Source organism: Felis catus, chromosome A1 (assembly GCF_018350175.1).
Source record: "Felis catus isolate Fca126 chromosome A1, F.catus_Fca126_mat1.0, whole genome shotgun sequence".
NCBI classification, from domain to species: domain Eukaryota; kingdom Metazoa; phylum Chordata; class Mammalia; order Carnivora; family Felidae; genus Felis; species Felis catus.
In genome coordinates, this window is record NC_058368.1 from 228,063,466 (window position 1) to 228,084,229 (window position 20,764).

The following is a 20,764-nucleotide window of genomic DNA, read 5'->3' on the forward strand; positions in this document are numbered from 1 at the left end:
TCACGTGCTTCACTTTTTGGTGCGATTTTTTTTTTTTTTTTACATAAAATTGTACGATAGTGTAAGATATGTGAGGTTCTCAGGACAACTCATAATGAAAATCATTTTGGAAAATCGATCTGAGGGCTTAATGAAAGAGGTATTTCTTAAAAGTTTGGTATTTAAGTCATTCCTTTTGAAATTCTTAGGAATTACTTACTAATCTCTTTTTCTGTAGTGGTTTTATGTTCCTGGGCTCTGGAAGTGTTTCTACAGAGTAGTTTTGCATTTCTTCTGCTGGGGCCCCAGTGGTTTCACTATTCCAGACTAGCTGTTATATTAATTTCTTGGGTTAGACACTGCCCCTCCCCCACCCCCCATCTCGTGTGTAGTTTAAACTCAGACCCCTCTTTTAGGTGTGGTGCAGACATAGGATTTCATTTGCTCTAGGGCAGGGATCAGCAAACTATGCCCAAGGGCCAAACCCTCCATGCATCTTTGCTTATGGATTGTCTATGGCTGCCTCTGCATATGGTGATAGGTGAGTGGTTGTGAAAGGGACCTATGCCCCACAAAGCTGAAAATAGTTACTGTCTGGCCCTTTACAGAGGAGGTGCGGGATCCTGATTCAGGGGGCCTGGTTCATCCATTCATGACTCTGGGCAGATGGCAAGCCCCCATGCTGCTTTCCCTACCTTGTGGACAGAATTATTGCTTGGGCCGGGCTGCATTTCAAGGGCTGTGGCTTTCTACAGCGATCTGTTGAGAGTGTTAGGACCCCACCGCTTCTCTACCCACATTGAGATAAAACCCCACTTCCTGCCCCCCAGGCCCTGTATCTGACCCAAGCTGATGGAGCCTGAGTTTGTGCCAGGTCCTGTGACTGCCCTGGCTTTCAAGACCCTCTTTGTTATGGCTTCTGGGCATTTATCTTTCAAGCTCAGGGGAGGACTAAATTTTCTGTTATGCTTTTTCCTATATTATGTGTGCTCGTAGAGAATGGGGAACTCTTCTGTCTTGTTGCTAAATAGGACTTTTTAAAATCAATAATATTGTAATAACTTATGGTGACAGCCGGTGGCCCACACCTATGTGGTGAGTGCTGGTTCAATCAACATGTTGTACATCTGAAACTAAAGAATGTGTACTCTAAAAAAATTAAAGGAAAGAGGACTTTTCCAATGAGAATTCACTGTTTACAATCGGACCTTATTCTATTTCAGAACGACTTGCAGAAGTTCATGGATGTTACGTTTGAAAAGATTCAGAACACAAATCAAGCTCTAAGTATGTTGAAGAAATTTGAAAGGTAAAAATTTGAAACAGATTCTATTCTGTCTTCTAAAACTGGGGCCATATGAACACAGTTTAGCTTATTTTGTTATTATTAATTAAAATCCTTTCTCTACAATCTGCATAACAAGGTCAGAGTTTTTAAGTTCTTCAGATGTTAAGAGTTTGTTTTATTTCCTGTTAGCTTTGAACTACCATGTGATTGTCTATCATAATATTACTTAATGTTTAAGTAATTAAAAAAAATTCTTACCAGGTTAATGGTTTTGCTTAGATTTTAAGGATTTATACTATTTTTTTTTTTTTTAAGTAAACTCTATGCCCAATGTGGGGCTTGAACTCGTGACCCTGAGATCAAGAGTCACATGCTCTACTGAGCCAGCCAGGCATCCCAATACTATTATTTAAAGCCACTTTATTGAGATAATGGATGGATTGATACTATTCTGATTTTTTAAATATGCCAACCAAATATCTCATTTTTTTCCATTACTGTATGTTTTAAAAAAAATGTTTATTTATTTATTTTGAGAGAGAGAGAGAGAGAGAGAGAGAGAGAGAGAGAGAGAAAAGAGTGAGTGGGGGAGGGGCAGAGAGAGAGGGAGATAGAGAATCCCAAGCAGGCTCTGCAGTATCATTACAGAGCCTGATGTGGGGCTCGATCCCATGACCCTGGGATCATGGCCTGAGCTAAAATCAAGAGTCAGATGCTCAACTGACTGAGTCAGCTAGGGACCCCTCCATTGCCATAGGTTTTAAAATGAACCTTTTTTTTTTTTTTTAAGTTTATTTATTTATTTTGAGGGAGAGAGACAGAGAGAATGTGCAAGTGGGGGAAGGGCCGAGAGAGCAAGAATCCCAAGCAGGCTCTGCACTGTCAATGCAGACAGAGCCTAATGTGGGGGGTCAAACTCATGAACCATGAGATCATGACCTGAGCTGAGTTCCAGAGACGCTCAACTGACTGAGCCACCCAGGTGCCCCTAAAATAAATCTTAATAAAGGAGATTGCTAGGTATCTTCCCATTCATTCAAACCATTCACTTTTTGTTTTTTTTCAGGTTGAATATACCTAATCTTGGTATTGATGACAAATATCGGCGTATTCTTGAAAACTATGGGGCTGATGTCGATATGATCTCCAAGCTGTATACGAAGCAGAAATGCGATCCCCCTTTGGGTCGAGATCAGCCTCCCATTGCTGGGAAGATTTTGTGGGCCCGACAGCTCTTCCAGAGGATTCAGCAACCAATGCAGCTTTTCCAGGAGCACCCGGCTGTGCTACAGACAGCTGAAGCCAAGCCTGTGATTCGCAGTTACAACAGGGTGGCCAAAGTCCTCCTGGAGTTTGAAGTTCTCTACCACAGGGCATGGCTTCAACAAGTGAGTCTCTACATGTGTGCCCTTCAAAGACGTCTTCACTGCCAGGTCAAGAGGAAACCCTCTGCTAGCCTTTTATTCCTGTAGAAAGTTGGATTTGTGGGTATTTCATAAGACAGGTTTGGTTGAATGTAGGTAATCAGTCAAAGAGTATAATATGTCCATGAAGAAAAATAATGATTGATTTTGAAAAAAATTATAAGGCAGGTAACAGAAACTCATTTTTATTTAATTTACAAACTCCTAAGAGAGAAAGAAGATCCTGTTTATTGGTTCTTTTACCTAGTCGATTGGGATTTCTGACTTTTTTCTAATCCATTAACTTCCTTGATGTGTTGCTAAACATTAGTATGTCTCTGTAAAGCGAAATCTTAAATTTTCTTTGGTTATTCTAGGTTCATCAAATTGTATTTCATACCCTACCCACTCTTGTATGTCTTTGTAGATTGACGGGAAGTATCTCAGAGGATGAAATTCAGCCTTACAGGCCCCCTAAAATGCTATCCCATTTTCCTGGTTTAGCTCTTGGTGCCTGAGCCAATAACAGAGAGGTCTCCATGGTGGTATTCATAGTTTCTCTAGATAACTAAAACCGAATTTAGTGGGTTGAATAAAACTTTTATTAGGAAGAATAATGAGTTGGGCACGATGGTATCAGGGAGCTAAACGGGTTTTGAGAAGCCCCTGCAGTGTTCACTTACCTGTTGGGTGTGAGAGGGTCATGACCCAGGCATTTTGTCAGACTGACTGCATAGCATCACTACCAAGAGCTCGAAGGCACTTTTCTGAAAGTGACCTTGGAAGAAGAGTGTCGTCTTTAGTTTGAGAAGCTCAAATCCAAGGAAGAACACTTACTGGTCATCATTCCCAGAAATGACTGAGCTAGACCCCCTGTGGAGGCGCTGAACTTTCTAATAGTAAAAATGTTGATCTCTTGACACAGATTGAAGAAATTCACATAGGACTTGAGGCATCTTTATTGGTGAAGGCTCCAGGCACGGGGGAATTGTTTGTAAACTTTGACCCGCAGATATTAACCTTATTTAGAGAGACAGAGTGCATGTCACAGATGGGTCTGGAAGTGTCACCATTGGCGGCTGCCCTGTTCCAGAAACGGGATGTATACAAAAAGAACTTCAGTAACATGAAGGTATGGTACTTTAATTTTTTCCTTTTTCTGGCTAGGCCCAGTTTGCATTAAAAAAAAAAAAATCTGGTGGTATGTCACTATTGAGGGATAGCAAGTGCTCAGGATGACTGAGGTGGAAATTGAGAGGGAATGTGACTGTAGGGAAGGTGGAGGCCAGCTCATCACCGATCATGGAAACCCAGGTTATAAGTTTGAATGCACCAGGAAGACATTGCAAGAATTCAAGTGGGAGCAAAAGGCATGATAGTTTTTACGATAAAACTATCGTAAAAACTAACTACAGGAGGAAATCAATAATGTCCATCTGAAGTAGAAGATGATTTTGAGAGATCTAAGTGGAAATATTATCCATGCAGATAGATATGTAAGTCTGGAGTAGAGTGGAGGAGTCAAAGTGGAAGGCATAGTTTTGAGAGTTTTATTTTTATTAAATTTATTTTTAAATTTTTTTTTCTTTTTGAGAATTTTAAGAATATAGTTGGCATTTAGGGGCACATGGCTGGCTCAGTGGGAAGAGCACGCAACTCTTGATCTTGGGGTCATGAGTTCAAGCCCCACACTTGGTGTAGAGATTAATAAAAAAAATAGATAAACTTAAAATATAGTTGGTATTTAATGTTATTGTCTTGGATGAGATCTCCAAGGAAGAGAATGTAGATAAAGTGGAGTAGAAGGCTACGGGTTGCCCCAATGTCAATGGGTCTGACAGAAGAGGACAAGTGTGCAACATGAGTAACTGGTAAGAGCAGATATTTTGGTAGGTTGGAGGACCATCTCAGATGTTGCAGAGTTATTGTGCTGAATATTTAACAGCGCTCCCAGGTTCCCACAGTTATGCTGAGAACTTGTTTTCTTCATCTGTTCCTTGGAGTGTAGTTCAAACAGGAAAGAAATGAGCCCACATAGACTAATAGTTATGAGAATGGATTCTAAAACCAGTTTGATCTGGATACAAATCATTATCTTTGGGCAAATTGTTTTACCCTTTGAAGCCTCAGTTTGTCATCATAAAATGAATAATATCTCATGGGGTTAAAGGATTAAGGTGAGAGGTAGAAGGTCTTTCCAGGTAGAATTTGCTTTCCAGGTAGAATAAGTGATGGGCATTGAACATAGATAAGCCGTGGATAATTGATTGAGGAAATGTATAAGTAGCTGCTAATAGAACCATCCAACATAGGCTTTTTCAAAGTGGTTTTCATGGAAATTGAAAGGATATAGAGAAATTGCAGAAAAGTATTGTATGAAGAAAGGATTGTGTAGTCCATTTGGAAAATGTTGGGTTTAACAAAATTCACAAAGTCCGTTGGGTTTCTTACTTCTTTCTTGTGGTTTTTGCAGAATTATTAATTTTAATTGTGACTTTCCAAGAAGGAGGATCATGTATACAGTGGTTTCCAAGCTTATTCATCCAGGGACCACACTTTTCCTTATAGAATCTCTTAGGGCTAGTAGTTCAGGGAAAACATTTGGGTAAACGTTGATCTAATGACAAACTAATATCAACATGCACATTACAAATATGAGCTTAAAAACAATTGTATTTAAGAAGTACATTAAATTTACTTTCTTATAATTAATTATTATTAATACTAACATTATGAAAAAAGGTAGGCTGCAAGTACTTTTAGTCTTATTTAAAATGGTAATGTATGGGGCACCTGGGTGGCTTACTCAGTTTAGTGTCCGACTTCGGCTCCGGTCATGATCTTACGGACTGGTCCGTGAGTTCAAGCCACACATTGGGGTCTGTGCTGACAGCTCAGAGCCTGGAGCCTGCCTCAAGTTCTGTGTCTCCCTCTCTCTCTGTCCCTCCCCTGCACTCTCTCTCTCTCTCTCTCTCTCTTTCTCAAAAAGATAAACATTAAAAAAATTTATCAAATGGTAATATATGAACAGAATACCGACACAGTTCAATATTATGCAACAGGTAAATTTCATTGTAGGACAGAACCCATGAGTTTGTAATCACAAGCACTCCTTCTGATAACAACTAATTAATAAATTAGGGAAATATTGATGGATCACCTCCTATATGCACCTCTTTCAGGTGCATTGGACAAAGACAAAATTCTTGAAGAGAATTTTCTATAGAAACTCTTGTCCTTATATTCTAGTTGGGTAAGACTGAAAATAAGCAATGAACATTCTAAATAGATAAATTACATAGTTTATTAGAACGTGATAGGCACTATGGGAAAAAATGGAGCAGGACACAGGATAAAATGTTTGGGTGGTTTTTGGTGATGGTTTACAATATGAAGTAGGTATTCAGAACAGGCCTAATTGAGAAGATGACATTCGAGTAATTATTTGAAGGGGATACAAAGGACCTGAGGCTAGGGACCAGCAAGGATGACAGTAGGGCAAGAGTAGGGAAGGGATGAGAAGAATGATTAGAGATGAGATCAAAGAAGTAATGGGGACCAGATTGGGTAGATCTTTGTAGACCAACATAAGAACTTGTATCCCTGAATGAGATGGGAAGGCATGTGGCTATGTAAGCAGAGGTATTACCCAGGCTGATTTACATTTTGAAAGGGTCATTCTTGCGGCTAAATTGAGCACAGACTGTACGGGGCATTAGTGGAAGCAGGGAGACAACGGTAGACCGTTACAGTAATTTAGAGGAGAGTCAGCGATAGTGGTAGCACTGCATATGGTAAACAGGTCAGATATAGGATCTCTTGAATATGGAACAAACAAGATATCCTGATGGATTGCCTGTGGGCGGGAGAGACAGACAGAAGCCACCGTCAGCTGAGATGGAGAATGCTGTGGGCAGAGAAGGTTTTGGGGAAGAACAAACTTCCAGTTTTGGACATGTTAAATCGAAATGTCTTTTATATATTCAATTGGAGATATTGAATAGGCTTAGGCCTTGTTTGCTTCTGGATTTGAGGAGCGAGGTCTGGGCTGAGATGTGAATTTAGTTGTCTTTGGCATACAGATGATACCTAAAGCCATGACATTTGTTGGCATCAACGTTGGTTCCTGACTCCTTATATGCTTTGGGTCTTACATCAAGACTTGGCGTGGGGCTCCTGGGTGGCTTAGTTGGTTACGTGTCTGACTCTTGGTTTCAGCCCAGGTCACAGTCTCATGGTTTTGTGAGTTCGAGCCCTGCATCAGGCTCTGCGCTGAGCGTGGAACCTGCTTGGGATTCTGTCTCCTCCCTCTTTCTCCGCCCTCCCCCTCTTACACTGTCTCTGTCTCTCTCAAAAATATATAGATACCTTAAAACAACAAAAAAAAAGATTTGGCTTACAATTCCAGCAATGGGCTGAGGCAGATTTCTTTTCTTTTTTCTTTTTTTCTTTTTTAGAATTTACATCCAAGTTAGTTAGCATATGGCGCAATAATGATTTCAGAAGTAGAAGCCAGTGATTCATCCCCTACATATAACTCCAAGTGCTCATTCCAACAAGTGTCTTCTTAATGCCCCTTAACTTACCCATTTAGCCCATCCCCCCCACCTACAACCCCTCCAGCAACCCTCAGTTTGTTCTCTATATTTAGGAGTCTCTTATGGTTTGTCCCCTTCCCTGTTTTTATATATTTTTGCCTCCCTTCCCTTATGTTGATCTGTTTTGTATCTTAAATTTCACATGAGGGAAGTCGTATGATATTTGTCTTTCTCTGATTGACTAATTTCGCTTAGCATAATATATTCTAGTTCCATCCATGTTGTTGCAAATGGCAAGATTTCACTCTTTTTGGTTGCCAAGTAATATTCCATTGTATATATATACCACATCTTCTTTATCCATTCATCTGTCGATGGACATTTGGGCTCTTTCCATACTTCCACTATTGTCGATAATGCTGCTATAAACATTGGGATGCCTCTGCCCCTTCGAAACAGCACACCTGTATCCTTTGGATAAATACCTAGTAGTGCAACTGCTGGGTCGTAGGGTAGTTCTATTTTTAACTTTTTGAGGAACCTTCATACTGTTTTCCAGAGTGGCTGTGCCAGTTTGCATTCCCCCCAGCAGTGCAAAAGAGATCCTCTTTCCACATCCTCATCGACATCTATTGTTATCTGAGTTGTTAATTAAGCCATTCTGATTGGTGTGAGGTGGTATCTCATTGTGGTTTTGATTTGTATTTCCCTGATGATGAGTGATGTTGAGCATTTTTTCATGTGTCTGTTAGCCATCTGGATGCCTTCTTTGGAAAAGTGTCTCTTCATGTCTTTTGCCCATTTCTTCACTGGATTATTTGTTTTTTGGGTGTTGAGTTTGATAAGTTCTTTATAGCTTTTGGATACTAACTCTTTATCTGATATGTCATTTGCAAATATCTTTTCCCATCCTGTTGTTTGCCTTTTAGTTTTGCTGATTGTTTCCTTCACTGTGCAGAAACTTTTTATTTTGATGAGGTCCCAATAGTTCATTTTTGCTTTTGTTTCCTTTGGGCTGAGGCAGATTTCTGGTGACCCCAGCATTTTGGGTGATGAGTATGGTCCACAGAAATTGCCCAGAGGAGCAGGAAGTGTGTGGTGCCAGCATACAAAGTTGAATGAATGAGCTTAGTGATGCACAGACTAAGTCATTGGTAACCTGGTCTAGAAAGTCACTTGACCTTAGAAATTTTCTCCCCTTTTTGGACAGGGGAAGGGGTGAGAAACTCCTACTCTTAATTTCTCTCAGCTGTATTTTATTGGATTAGGAATTTGTATTTAGGGAGAGATTTTGCCTCTCCCATTCTTATGTTGTTTTGGCCACTCTACCTGCCGGGCTACTGTTGGAGCCCTACAGCTGGACTTTAACTAAACGCCATCCTTTTGGATAAGAAAAAAAATGAGATAGTAGAAGTGTGGTATTCATTGATCATTTAACCTCCATTTCATTGCAGATGATGCTGGCCGAATACCAGAGAGTGAAGTCAAAAATGCCTCCCACCATAGAGCAACTGATGGTCCCTCATTTGGCTAAAGTGGACGAAGCTCTCCAGCCTGGCTTGGCTGCACTGACCTGGACATCACTGAACATTGAGACGTACTTAAAAAACACTTTTGCGAAGATCAGTAAGTCTGTCTGAATAGTTACTGTTTCTCATCTTTGAAAGGCTGCGTTCTTAACGCCTATGGTATAATTTCTTCTAGATACTGGGATATAAATAATGAAATGAGACCATTATTCTTAAGCTGTTCCTTAGGGAATTTTACCAAAATACATGAACTCATTAATTTCCTGGAAACTATACGTATTCACTATTTAATTTTATCTCCCAGAGATTAACTGCATTTAAAAATCATACTTACTATTGGACATTCGACTTTCAATAAGATGGTCAATTTAAAGTTGGAAAACTGTGATCCAGAGATGCTGGGTGACTGCTAATGTGATATAGATGTAAGCAGTAAGGGTGAGTTTAGAACCCGGTTTCCTTGCCTCCAAAACAATATTCTTTCCAAAATACAGCTCCCTGGGAACTAAAACAGGAGGAAATAGGCTAACATTCTAGAAGGAGATATTTAATAAAAGGTATAAAAACTTCATAATAAGAGTTATCACAACCAAATTAGAACAGGCTCTACCAAGCTATACTTTAGTACTTTTCTCCCTAGAGAATATTAGGATTAGAATGTTTGCATTGGATGTCTTATTATTATGTTACCTGGGACAGGAGCTAGCTTCTAAAGAAGCTCTCCTTAGTTCTCGTATTCTGTTTGCTTTTTGCGATTTACATGAAGGATCTGAGATGGATGTCAGAAGTCCAAGATGACTCTTAGGGAGTTAAAAATCAAGGTATCAGCACAGATAGTTCCTTCTGGAGGCTTTGGGGGAGAGAATCCTTTCCAGTTTCCAGAGGTCACCTACATCCTTTGGCTCATGGTCACTCCATCTTCAAAGCCAGTAACATAGTATTCTTTTTTTTTTTTTTTTTTTTTCAACGTTTATTTATTTTTGGGACAGAGAGAGACAGAGCATGAACAGGGGAGGGGCAGAGAGAGAGGGAGACACAGAATCGGAAACAGGCTCCAGGCTCTGAGCCATCAGCCCAGAGCCCGACGCGGGGCTCGAACCCACGGACCGCGAGATCGTGACCTGGCTGAAGTCGGACGCTTAACCGACTGCGCCACCCAGGCGCCCCTAGTATTCTTAAATCTCCTTCTCTCTGTTTCTGTTTCCATGGACTTTGACTCTCCTTCTTTCCTCTTATAAGGACTCTTAGGGCTACACTGCTCCCACCTAGTGTAGATAATTCCCACCTAGATAATTTAGGGCAGTTTCTACATCTCAAGATACTTAACTTGATCACATCTGCAAAGTCCCCTTTGCCATATCAGGTAGCATTTGAAGGGGATTAGGATGTGGACATCTTGGGGGATGGGGTGGCTCACAGATGTCCTCGAAGAAGCTTTATAGAATCAGAAACAGTAAAGAATTTTATTGAGCATTCATGCTTACCTAAAAGTGTTGGCTCTCTTCTAGTTGGAAATAAGCTTACCAGGCAAAACTTTTTGGTATCTTGATATTAACTTAGAAATGGTTGAAAACTTTTAAGGCCTTATTCTATAGGAAGTAAAGGTATTTATTTAAGGGAACATTTTACATCTTTGATACATCATGAGTATATAACATGGACTTTCCTGTATTCAATTTTAACTTCATTTCCTAGATGAAAACCGTATCAGAAGAAAAGAGAATTTACTCTGTGGTATCCGTTGAAAACCATATTATCCCTTAGATAGAGCTTTATTAACTATCATTCCTACTTTTGATGTAAAAGTGTTAATTTCCTCTGGAATTGACCTTTCTGTCTATGGAACTTAGTGTTCAATATTACTTCAGCACAACTTAAAAAAAAATGTACCTTATGATGCTAACAGTAAAAGAAAAAGGGAATTGTTTCACTTCAATAATATCTGTTGGGGCGCCTGGCTGGCTCAGTTGGTGGAGCATGTGACTCTTGATCTCGGGGCTGTGAGTTCAAGCTCCATGTTGGATGTAGAGATTACTTAAAAATCTTAACAGAGAATTATCTGTTGAATACCTCCTGAGGAATAGGTACAGAGCTGTGTTGAACAAGCAAGGATGACAGAGGAATTCTAGAAGAAGAAAAGACACATGAGTAGATGAGTGGGCAATATGGCGCACGTAGAGCTAGAAGGATGTTAAGGGTCAGTGCCAGCGCAGGAGGAGGGGGCAATTCGAATATGTGCAGAGTCACAGGAAGCCTCCTGAGGGAGATGCATTCGAGCCAGTCCTTGACGTCTTGAGTCAGAGAGAGGCAGGCTGAGAGAGCCAGAGCCGGGAAACCAGTTAGAGGAAGGACAGTGTGAGAAAACCAAGCGAGACACAGCGGTCCCCAGTGACCATAATCCTGATTTCACCACTGCAGTTTGGCCGTGTACATTTTTTTTTTTTTTTTGAAAAAAGAAAAGTGCTTCATCCCTTGTATTCACTTTTATTTTTTCCAAAGAGGACCTGGAATTGCTGCTTGACAGAGTCAACGATCTGATGGAGTTTCGCATTGATGCCATTCTGGAAGACATGAGCAGCACGCCGCTTTGCCGGCTTCCCCAGGAGGAGCCACTTACCTGCGCCGAGTTCCTCCAGATGACAAAGGTTATTAGGAGATTGATGTTTTTATTAAAAATTTTAAAATAAAGGGCATGTTTCGAAGCATAAATTACACATTTTTCTTCTGTCTGTAATTGGTCTGTGATAGGTGTGATCAAACGCAGAGCTTTCTGGCAGTAATTTGAAAACGAAGAGGAACGTATCTAAGGAGTCACTTAGACACGAAGAGCAGATCATTTCTTTTCAGACCAGTAGGAGGGGAAATTACCATGGGACGCATTTCTCGTTTTTTCCATATTTTTTGAAAAATAGAGCTATTTTGTTGAAGAGCTTCCAGTATGCTAGTGCTAATTAATAAGGCGATTGTTTTAAATACCTTCAGGACAGAATTTCTTCCTTAAACATTTCTGTGGAGCACTGCTCCCCAAACAGGTGTCCAATGGTGCACAGTTCCAGAGTCACTGCCAGGAAACCGGGAAAGCTGGGTCTGGGTGCAGATTGCTCGGGGTAAGGACCGTTCCCCCAGTTACCCTGGCAGCTTCTTCACTCATTAACATATTCAAATAACAGCTTTCAGAAGGTCTCCTGGGAGAGCCTTTGTAACTTGCTTTGACCCATTATTTCTTACACTTTTTTTTTTTTTTTTGGAACACTTTCTTCCTTATACCAGGATTAAGATCCTACAAACAGTGTTCCATGAATTGGCCCTTTGGAAATGAGACTTTGGCATCACTGCAGTGTTCTCTATGGGCATCCTGATTATGAGAATTCATCAGTGATGATTTTGATATGGTATGTCAGTAGTCCTCAAGACCACCTCCGCTAGAAGGATGATTTATAAGAATGGCCGATTAAGGGATGTCTGAACGGCTCAGTTGGTTGAGTGTCAGACTTCGGCTCGGGTCACGATCTCACAGTTCATGGGTTTGAGCCCTCCATCGGGCTCGCTGCTGTCAGCACGGAGCACACTTCAGATCCTCTGTCCCCTGCTCTCTCTCTCTGCCCCTCCCCACTCTCTGTCTGTCTCTCTCAAAATAAATAAACTTAAAAAAACAAAAAAGAATGGAAGATTGGTAAGAAAGACTCCTGGGAGTCAGCACCTACTTGCACTAAAGACTGAGATGTACTAGAGTGATATAGTAAAGACACCCAGGCCATAGGGAAACGAGGTGGTGGGGGGTTGGAGGAATGCATGTGTGCATTCCCTATGCTCCCTCACTCTCATGAGGGGCCACACAGAGCTTACTCTCTCTCTAGCAACAAAAACGCAGAAACCTGTTTGCAACATTTCTGCTCAGGGAAGTCCATGAGAAACTCAGTGCCCAAGCTTTTTATTGGGTGTGGGCACATAGGCACCGTCTGCTTAGCATGGACCAAAATCCCAGGTATCCAGAAGGAAAACAGGTATGCAGCATAAACCACACTGTTTGCACAGGCCGTGTAGGCGCAGTGAGCCAGTCTTAACAGCTGGGGAGCCGTGGGAACCTTCCCCAAATCCAGGCCCCCAGACACCAGCCAAAGACCAACGTCCCAAGCAGAATAGTAGTCTCAGTCCCGTCCCGGTAACACATGTTACCTTTTCTGCATATGTGGTAATCTTCAGTTTACATTAAATTACTACTAGATAACCAAAATTAAATGTCAGCATTTTAGAAATTCCTATTTCTTCCTTCTCTCAGACTCACCAGCTGTGTCTAGACCCCAAACTCCCCCTGTCCGCGCGCCCCTGCTCATTTGTCATGCTCTTGCCCTCTGAGAAATCACTTAGCTTCATGGTTTTAATGTTACCCCTATTCTTAGGATTATTCTATAAAAATACATTTCTTTTAAATTTAAGCACAGGCTTTTAAAAATGGGAAAAATATTTTTATTTATTTATTTATTTATTTTTTATCATTTAGACCGTGCTTGTTACAGTTTGGGTATACGGACTATTTTATATGCCTCTCAGTAAAGTTGTGATCCCCTGCTACACGTGCAGCAGATTTAGATTTGTTTTTTATTATCTATTTATTTATTTTTTAAAAATTTATTTAGACAGAGCACACAAGCAGGGGAGAGGCAGAAAGAGAATCCCAAGCAGACTCCACATTGTTAGTGCAGAGCCTGACACAGGGCTCGAACTCGCAAAGTGTGATTCATTATCTGAGCTGAAATCAAGGGTCAGACACTTAACCAACTGAGCCACCCAGGTGCCTCATATTTTGATTAAAAAAATAGTTTTTTAAAGTAATCTTTATACCCAACATGGGGCTCGAACTCACAACCCTGAGATCAAGAGTCGCATGTTCCAATGACTGAGCCAGCCAGGTGCCCCTCCAGCAGATTTTGAATAGTGTTTTTCTCTCCCACTTAACGTTTTTTCAAGAACTGTTTTTCATGTTGCTATGTGGCTTTTATAGCCACCATTTTAATGATGCCTTCAAAATATTCTATTGAGTTCATGTACTTTAATTTACTTACTCATTCCCTGTTGCTGGACATTTGGGTGGTTTCCAAAGTTTTGCTGTTTTGCCAAGAGCTGCAATGAATATATTTATATGTATCATGTTTTCCCCTTTAGGACTATTTCTTTCTTCAAAGCAAAATTATTGCATCAAAGAATGTGGCTTCATTTAACAGCTCTTAATATTTGTAGCCAACTTGCTTTTCAAAAGGATGGCATCGGCTTCCAATGCCATCGGCAACGTAATGGTACCAATTTCACTATCTTTCAACAGATACTGTTTTATAATAATAGTAATAAATTATAACAGAGATTTTATTATAAGTTATATAATAAAACAACACATTTATTATAAATAAAATATAATAAATTTATTGAAATAAATAATTTGAAATTATTATAACTTATTCATTTCAGTTTAAGTAGCAGAATCATAGAACCTAATCTTAATTTGCATTTTGCTTACCAAAATGAGTGATTACCAATGAAGGGAATGCTTTCTCTTGAATTTGTTTGCTTTTTTAAAAAAGTTTATTTATTTTGAGAGAGAGTGAGAGAGAGAGAACGCGTGCATGCTCACGAGCGAGGGAGGGACAGAGAGACGGGGAGAGAGAGAATCCCAAGCAGGCTCCATGCTGTCAGCGCAGAGCCCAACACACGGCTCGATTCCAAAAACTGTAAGATCATGACCTGAGCCGAAACCAAGAGTCGGAGGCTTAACCAGCTGAACCACCCAGACGCCCCAGAATTTATTTACTTGGGGATACAGCAATGAGCAAGACAGATGAAATCCCTGCCTTCATGGAGCCCGTTTTCAAGTTCAGGATTCAGAAGAGCAAATAAACAAAAAAGCCAGTAACCCAACAAGTTAGGAGGTGATAAGCTCAGTGGAAAAAAACTAAGAGGGTAATGAAGAAAAGGAGTATCTGATAGACAGTTGTGATTTATGTTGATGGGCAGGGATGACTTCTGCTATTACATTTGAGCAGAGGAAATGAGGGAGAAAGCCTTGGGAATAACTTTGGGGAAGAGAATTCCAGGCAGAGGGAACAATAAATGCCCTGAGGCAGAAACTTGTTATGGTAGCTGGAGGAATATGTTGCGTTAAAAGTTCACCGAGTATGCTCTTATGCTGAGGGGGAAGGAGAAAGGGAATGACTAGTAAGTATGTGTCTGGGAAGCAGGGGAGTCTGTGATTTAGAACTCACGTTGTGTGATTATTCTTAAACAGAAGGGGACATACCGCATTCACTGATAAAGGATAAGGGGTTAATGATAGAGGCCAGTTTATCTTCTGGGTGAGGGCATGGGGTCAGGGATTTGCGTGAGTCCCCACCTCTTGGCCTTTATTTGCTTTGTGCTGTAAAAATCAAGGTCACTGGCTGAGTATATGGAAGAGGACAGTGTAAAGAGTTGAGGATACAGCTATTATGGGGCCTGGTAGAAGAATGTGACTGTAGTCCTGTAGAATGATTCTGGGTAGCATTAGGGGCCTGACTGAATTTGGGGACCACATTCCCAGTGCCAAGTACGTGCGTTGCCTTGACTTGTCTATGCAAGTGGAAAGGGTTGGTTACCTGGTTCATGTGGGTTGGGCTTCTCCGGGCTGTGGCAGTGGAAGGCTGAGGGAGTGATGGAGGTAAGGATATTGATGAAAGAATGGTTGAAGTGAGAAAGCAAGTCATTAGGAAAGGGTGTGTACAGTGAAAGGATTTAGGATACAGACTCTAAAAAATATTAGTGCTCTCTCAGAAAATAAGGAGCTCATTTATATGGAATGAGATTAGCAAGTTTGGCAAATGTAGGTCCTGTGGTTATGTGTGCTTTGCTGACCAGTAATAAAAACAAACACTTCCTGAGTACTTACTTTGTGCCAGGCACTATTCTAGTATTTTACATACATTAGCTTATGGAATATTCCCAATAGCATAAGGTAGGTTCTACGATAATCACCACTTAATTTTCAGATTGGGAGTCAAAGATTTCCCAGAACTAGGATCTGAACCCAGGAATTTTGGTGCTGGAGTCTCTACTTGTTACTAGATGGTACTAACTCTATCTCATCCCTTACCCAATCTCCGACCTGCCTCTTTTTCATAATTGTCTCAAGGCTAGGGATAGAGATTGGTAGTTGGGTGAAGTTGTGAGTTGGGAGTGAAGTTCTTATTTTATGCTTTATTTGATGATAAAGAAGTTTAATAGTTTATTTCAGGACACATCAGAAAGTTCCTATGTAAATGGTATCAAAATGCCATGTGCCCTGCAGCAGCGGAGTGGAGGTGAAGGTCATTGGTGATGAGGAGGTAAATGAGCCGTGAAGCTGACGTTTGGAGTAGATGGTCCATGAGCACATTAGAAGAGTTTCAAGATGAGTAATGGTGGGCCTTGGAAAGGAACCAGAGACTGTGACCAACTAACAGGGTCTATTATTGCATGGACTTATTGTCCAACTAGGTGGTAAATTGCTGACTGTCTACATCATCTGTCTCTATCTATCTATCTATCTATCTATCTATCTATCTATCATCTATCTATCTGTATCTATCACCCTACAGAACTGATCATAGTGCCCCAATCATTATTAGTTTATATTTGTTAAATCTCATTCTTGAGAAACATGGAATCTCACGAGAGGGGAGTGGAATATCTGAAATTAATTAGGAGCTGACTATGGCTTATTGTCAAAGGTGAGGAGAGAAAGAAGGCTGACTAGAGCAGATTGATGTGAAATAAAGGAAGCTTCATGGACAGAGAGGCTGATGATAAGCATTTGGAGGTATTTTCTTTACTGTTGGAGAAGTAAGTATAATTTTGGTCTACCTGAGCTGATCAAGTTGGCTTCTTATCTTTAATGCATTCTTTTACATGCCTGCCAGGATTAATGTGAGGGGTGTGGCCCTGCATTATTGGAGGCCAAAATCCAATCTAGAGGCTAAATCTATGGCATTACTACTGGTACTGATATGGTCTTAAGAGTTAAACAGGGGTGCCTGGGTGGCTCAGTTGGTTTAGTGTCCAACTTCAGCTCAGATCATGATCTCATGGTTTGTGAGTTTGAGCCCCGTGTTGGGCTCTGTGCTGACAGCTCAGAGCCTGGAGCCTACTTTGGAGTCTGTCTCTGCTCCTCTCCTGCTCACACTCTGTCTCTCTTTCTCAAAAAACAAAAAATAAATGAACATTAGAAAAAAAAGAACTAGATAAACAAATATGACACTGTTTTTCTTTTTCTTCTTCTTTTTTTTTTTTTTTGGTAGGACCTTTGTGTCAATGGTGCTCAGGTACTAAATTTTAAAAGCTCATTAGTGGAGGAAGCAGTGAATGAACTAATAAATATGTTGCTGGATGTGGAAGTTCTGTCCAAAGAAGAAAGTGACAAAGTATCTAATGTAAATAGTGCTGATTCAAAAAACGAAAGTTCAGGTAAGAGATGGGGTAATGGAAGGGTCTTACTTGTCCAAGGGCATTACTGAAAACTAAAATTTCATTTGCTATATATCAGTTACTTTCACACTTCTGTAAACACTCTCCCAATTTTATAAGGACATTTATAAATCTGAAGTTATGATTCTGAGCCTATTGTCATTAGTCCCATTATTTTTTTTGTGAAATTCTACAAGCATGTACCTTGTCAGTAGGGTAGGATGGATGACGGATTGGAATTCCCATTAGAGGATCTCTGTCTATCCTAAAGCAAACCTTTCGTGGGGATGAGGACACTGACAGGCAGAGAAGGAAAGTGATTCCTCCGAGGCTTTATGGCTGTTGATAGAAGAGAGAGCATCAGAACCCAGGTCCCTGAGGCCCCGTCTTGCTTTTTCAGCCATAGCTCAGGCCTCTCCTGTTTCCTCACACTGTGGAGCAGAGAGGCCTCCAATAACCCATGTGGTGCCCCAATTTCCTCTTCCTCACTTTCTAGGAAATCTGACGTCTAAGTATGATTAAACTTGCTCGTAATTTATCTTATCTCTTCAATTGTGATAGATGGTTCTCTTTCTTTCCATCTCCATCCATCTTCTCATCTTGTAACAGCAAAGAGAGAAGGAAATTCCGACACCTTGACGTCATCCCTCAAGGCCCCGGCAGGCCTCTTGCCTTTGGCGACAATCCTGAGAAAGAAGAAGGAGACTGAGATATTAGAAGAGGAAGCCTGCGGGTTACTCTCCCATTTTAACCATCTAAACACGGATGCGCTTCTGAAAGTTACAAGAAACGCACTGGAGGCCATCCGCAAGCGCATTCATTCCTGCAACATGGTGAACTTCAGGGGTAATAATTCTGCACAGCTTGCCTACTGGCGGGTCGGGCATGGTTGCTGCTTGTGTGTATATTCCTGCTATTTGTAAATCATTAAAAAAAATCCACCATTTACTAACAACCTCCGTGTAAGTTTATACTTTATGAACTTTGATTATGCCAATAATTCTGTGAAGTAGGTCTTATTAATCCATACTTTCCAAAACAGAAAATGTTTTTACTATTTTTGGGTCAATTTGCTACTTTCCAGCTAGTTTGCTCATTCTTAATACAATCATCCTGTCCTCAGCACAGTTCAGAAACACATGTTGTGTTCCCAGATGAGCCACAAAAATCCATCAAATCTAGAGACATTCTGCAATTACATTTGAAATTAAAAATTAAAATAAAATATTAATTAGAATAGAAAAATAATAGGGCAGTAAACCCTTTTTATTTATTTTGAATATTGGCATTTAAGGGGAAGCGTCTTTAATAATTAAAAGTAGATGAGTAAAAGTGGATACATTGAAGGGATTTTTTGATTGGTAGCATGGTTTATTATGCTTTATTTCACTTTGGAAGGGAAGATAATCCTTTTATTTAACACCAGGGTATTATTAGAACTTATCAAGCGTTGGTTGATATGCTGAGTATTAAATCACATGTGTTTCCAACTGTATATATTGCAGGTATTTCCAACTATATAAAGTTACAGACACACATGCACACACACACCCCCACATTTATATATCTATGCTATGCTGATACTTACACCTACATGCAACTTTAAAAGCCCCTTAGTTATAAATGGTGAGTTACACCTTATTTCTTCTCCACTCTTTCACTGCTCCCAGTTTGGATTATACACACTGTGGTAGAAAAGTGTTTTATTTGAAATTTTCCCAACTGGTTATGTGCTCTGACTTTGCCTTATTCTGATAGTTATTCTTGTTCTTCATGCCTTGCTTCCTTATTCTCCATTTAACATTTAATTTGGTGGCATGGTGGTATGTGAACAGCATCCTTCTCAGTATTTTGGCTAACAGTTTACATATTTAAGCCTGATCCCACATAGTGGGTGTCCGTTATGGAGGGGGCACCAGTGGCTTGCATCAGTAGAAAATGTGTCGGTCCCACTGAACTGTTGTTATGTTGGATAAAACGAGTTAGTGTTCATTCATCTACCAAATATTTGTCTGATTATATATATCTATTATGTATTGTTCTAGGTGCTTTAATTTTTCCAGCTTAAAATGAAATAAAACCCATTTTAAATAAAAAATAGTAAGGCTTCCCTCTTTTGTGTTAACTCAGACAGTAACAGTACATCGAAGAGGAAGCAGAACAGTCTGCCCATTTTCCGGGCGGACATCACTCTGGCCATTCCCAACATTGCCATGGCCCCTGCCCTGGAAGACATACAGCAGACGCTGAACAAAGCTGTGGAGTGCATCGTCAATGTCACCAAGGGCATTAGACAGTGGAGCAGCGAGCTGTTGTCTAAGGTGGGTGTGGGTGAAGGAATCATTTCATATGGAAGATTCTTCTGTTATGGATGGGGCTGAGCTGAAGAATATCCTTTCACTTTGTAGAAAAAGATGCAGGAAAGAACAATGGCTGCTTTGCAGAATAATGAAGACAGTGATTCTGATGCTGAAATTGGAGAAAATGAACCTCAAGGTAAATGTTCCTTTAGTCCTTTTTAACCAGTCATTGAAAACCAACATTGATGGAGCTAAAATGTATTTTCCCTCCGTGCAATTCTTAAATCGGTGTTGATTGGAATATAAATCTATGAGCCAGTTTTAAGTTAATATAATATGAAGGTCCACGTATTTTAATATCGCCATTATAAATGGTATATATTTAGTGTATACATCACAGATATGGCTGCCTCGCTGATTTCTGGTCCCTGGTAATGAAAAGAACAGGGGGACAAGGAAGACTTTAGTCTCACAGTTTAAAGAGAAACTTGTCATCATTGCGATGAATATTTTGTGACGTTTAAGAGATAGTTTGTATTTTAACCCAGTATGTGTCCTGTTGTGCTAATGTGTTGTGATTTTTGCCGTATGTCTCATGGTTTTCATTTATAGTCCGTAAAATCAGAGAACATATGATATCCAGTTGCTAACGATATTAAATGTTGTCTTTAGTCCTGCAAACTCTTTCTACAGCAACCCTGCAAAAGGGAGACGCCATGTAATTTTCAATTATTATTTATATTCCTGCATGGTAAATCAGCTAACCATCACAAGAAACCGAAACAGGTACCTCTTTGAGATAGTCTGTCACTGAGAAAGAGAAAGATAGCTCAGAACAGTGTTGCCCACAACTTACAATAGTATTTATTGAAGCTAAAAAAAAAAAAAGCGTATGTTATTGTGTTAACTTCAACTTTTATATTATTTGGAAACACTGCTTTACTTCCTAAAATAGTCTAAAATGCAGAATTTTCTAAACTCAGAATATGCTCAGTCATGAATTATGTCTAAAATGGAGAAGAAAAAATGTTTAATGAAAAGTTGCCTGTATGTGTTTGTCATGACAAATGAATTAAAAAAATAAGCTGCATTAGAAAAAAATAACAGTTTTGAGATATAACTTACATAAAATGTGTCCTTTATTTATTTAAGAATTTATCCTTTTAACGTGTACAGTTTGGTGGTTTTAGTATATTCACAGAGTTGTATGCCCATCACCCACTATTTAATTTTAGACCATTTTTATCACTCCCCATCCCCC

At 40.0% G+C, this 20,764-nt stretch overlaps 1 protein-coding gene across 1 annotated transcript in view; it reads left to right on the plus strand.

Moving 5' to 3' along the window:
• DNAH5 (dynein axonemal heavy chain 5) overlaps positions 1 to 20,764 on the plus strand; it is a 282,567-nt gene that overhangs the window by 90,178 nt on the left and 171,625 nt on the right. The window contains 9 exon segments of the mRNA XM_023239471.2: positions 1,203 to 1,288; positions 2,334 to 2,655; positions 3,596 to 3,802; positions 8,663 to 8,834; positions 11,237 to 11,382; positions 17,038 to 17,203; positions 17,813 to 18,049; positions 19,334 to 19,524; positions 19,612 to 19,699. Coding sequence (XP_023095239.2) covers positions 1,203 to 1,288; positions 2,334 to 2,655; positions 3,596 to 3,802; positions 8,663 to 8,834; positions 11,237 to 11,382; positions 17,038 to 17,203; positions 17,813 to 18,049; positions 19,334 to 19,524; positions 19,612 to 19,699 — 1,615 coding nt within the window.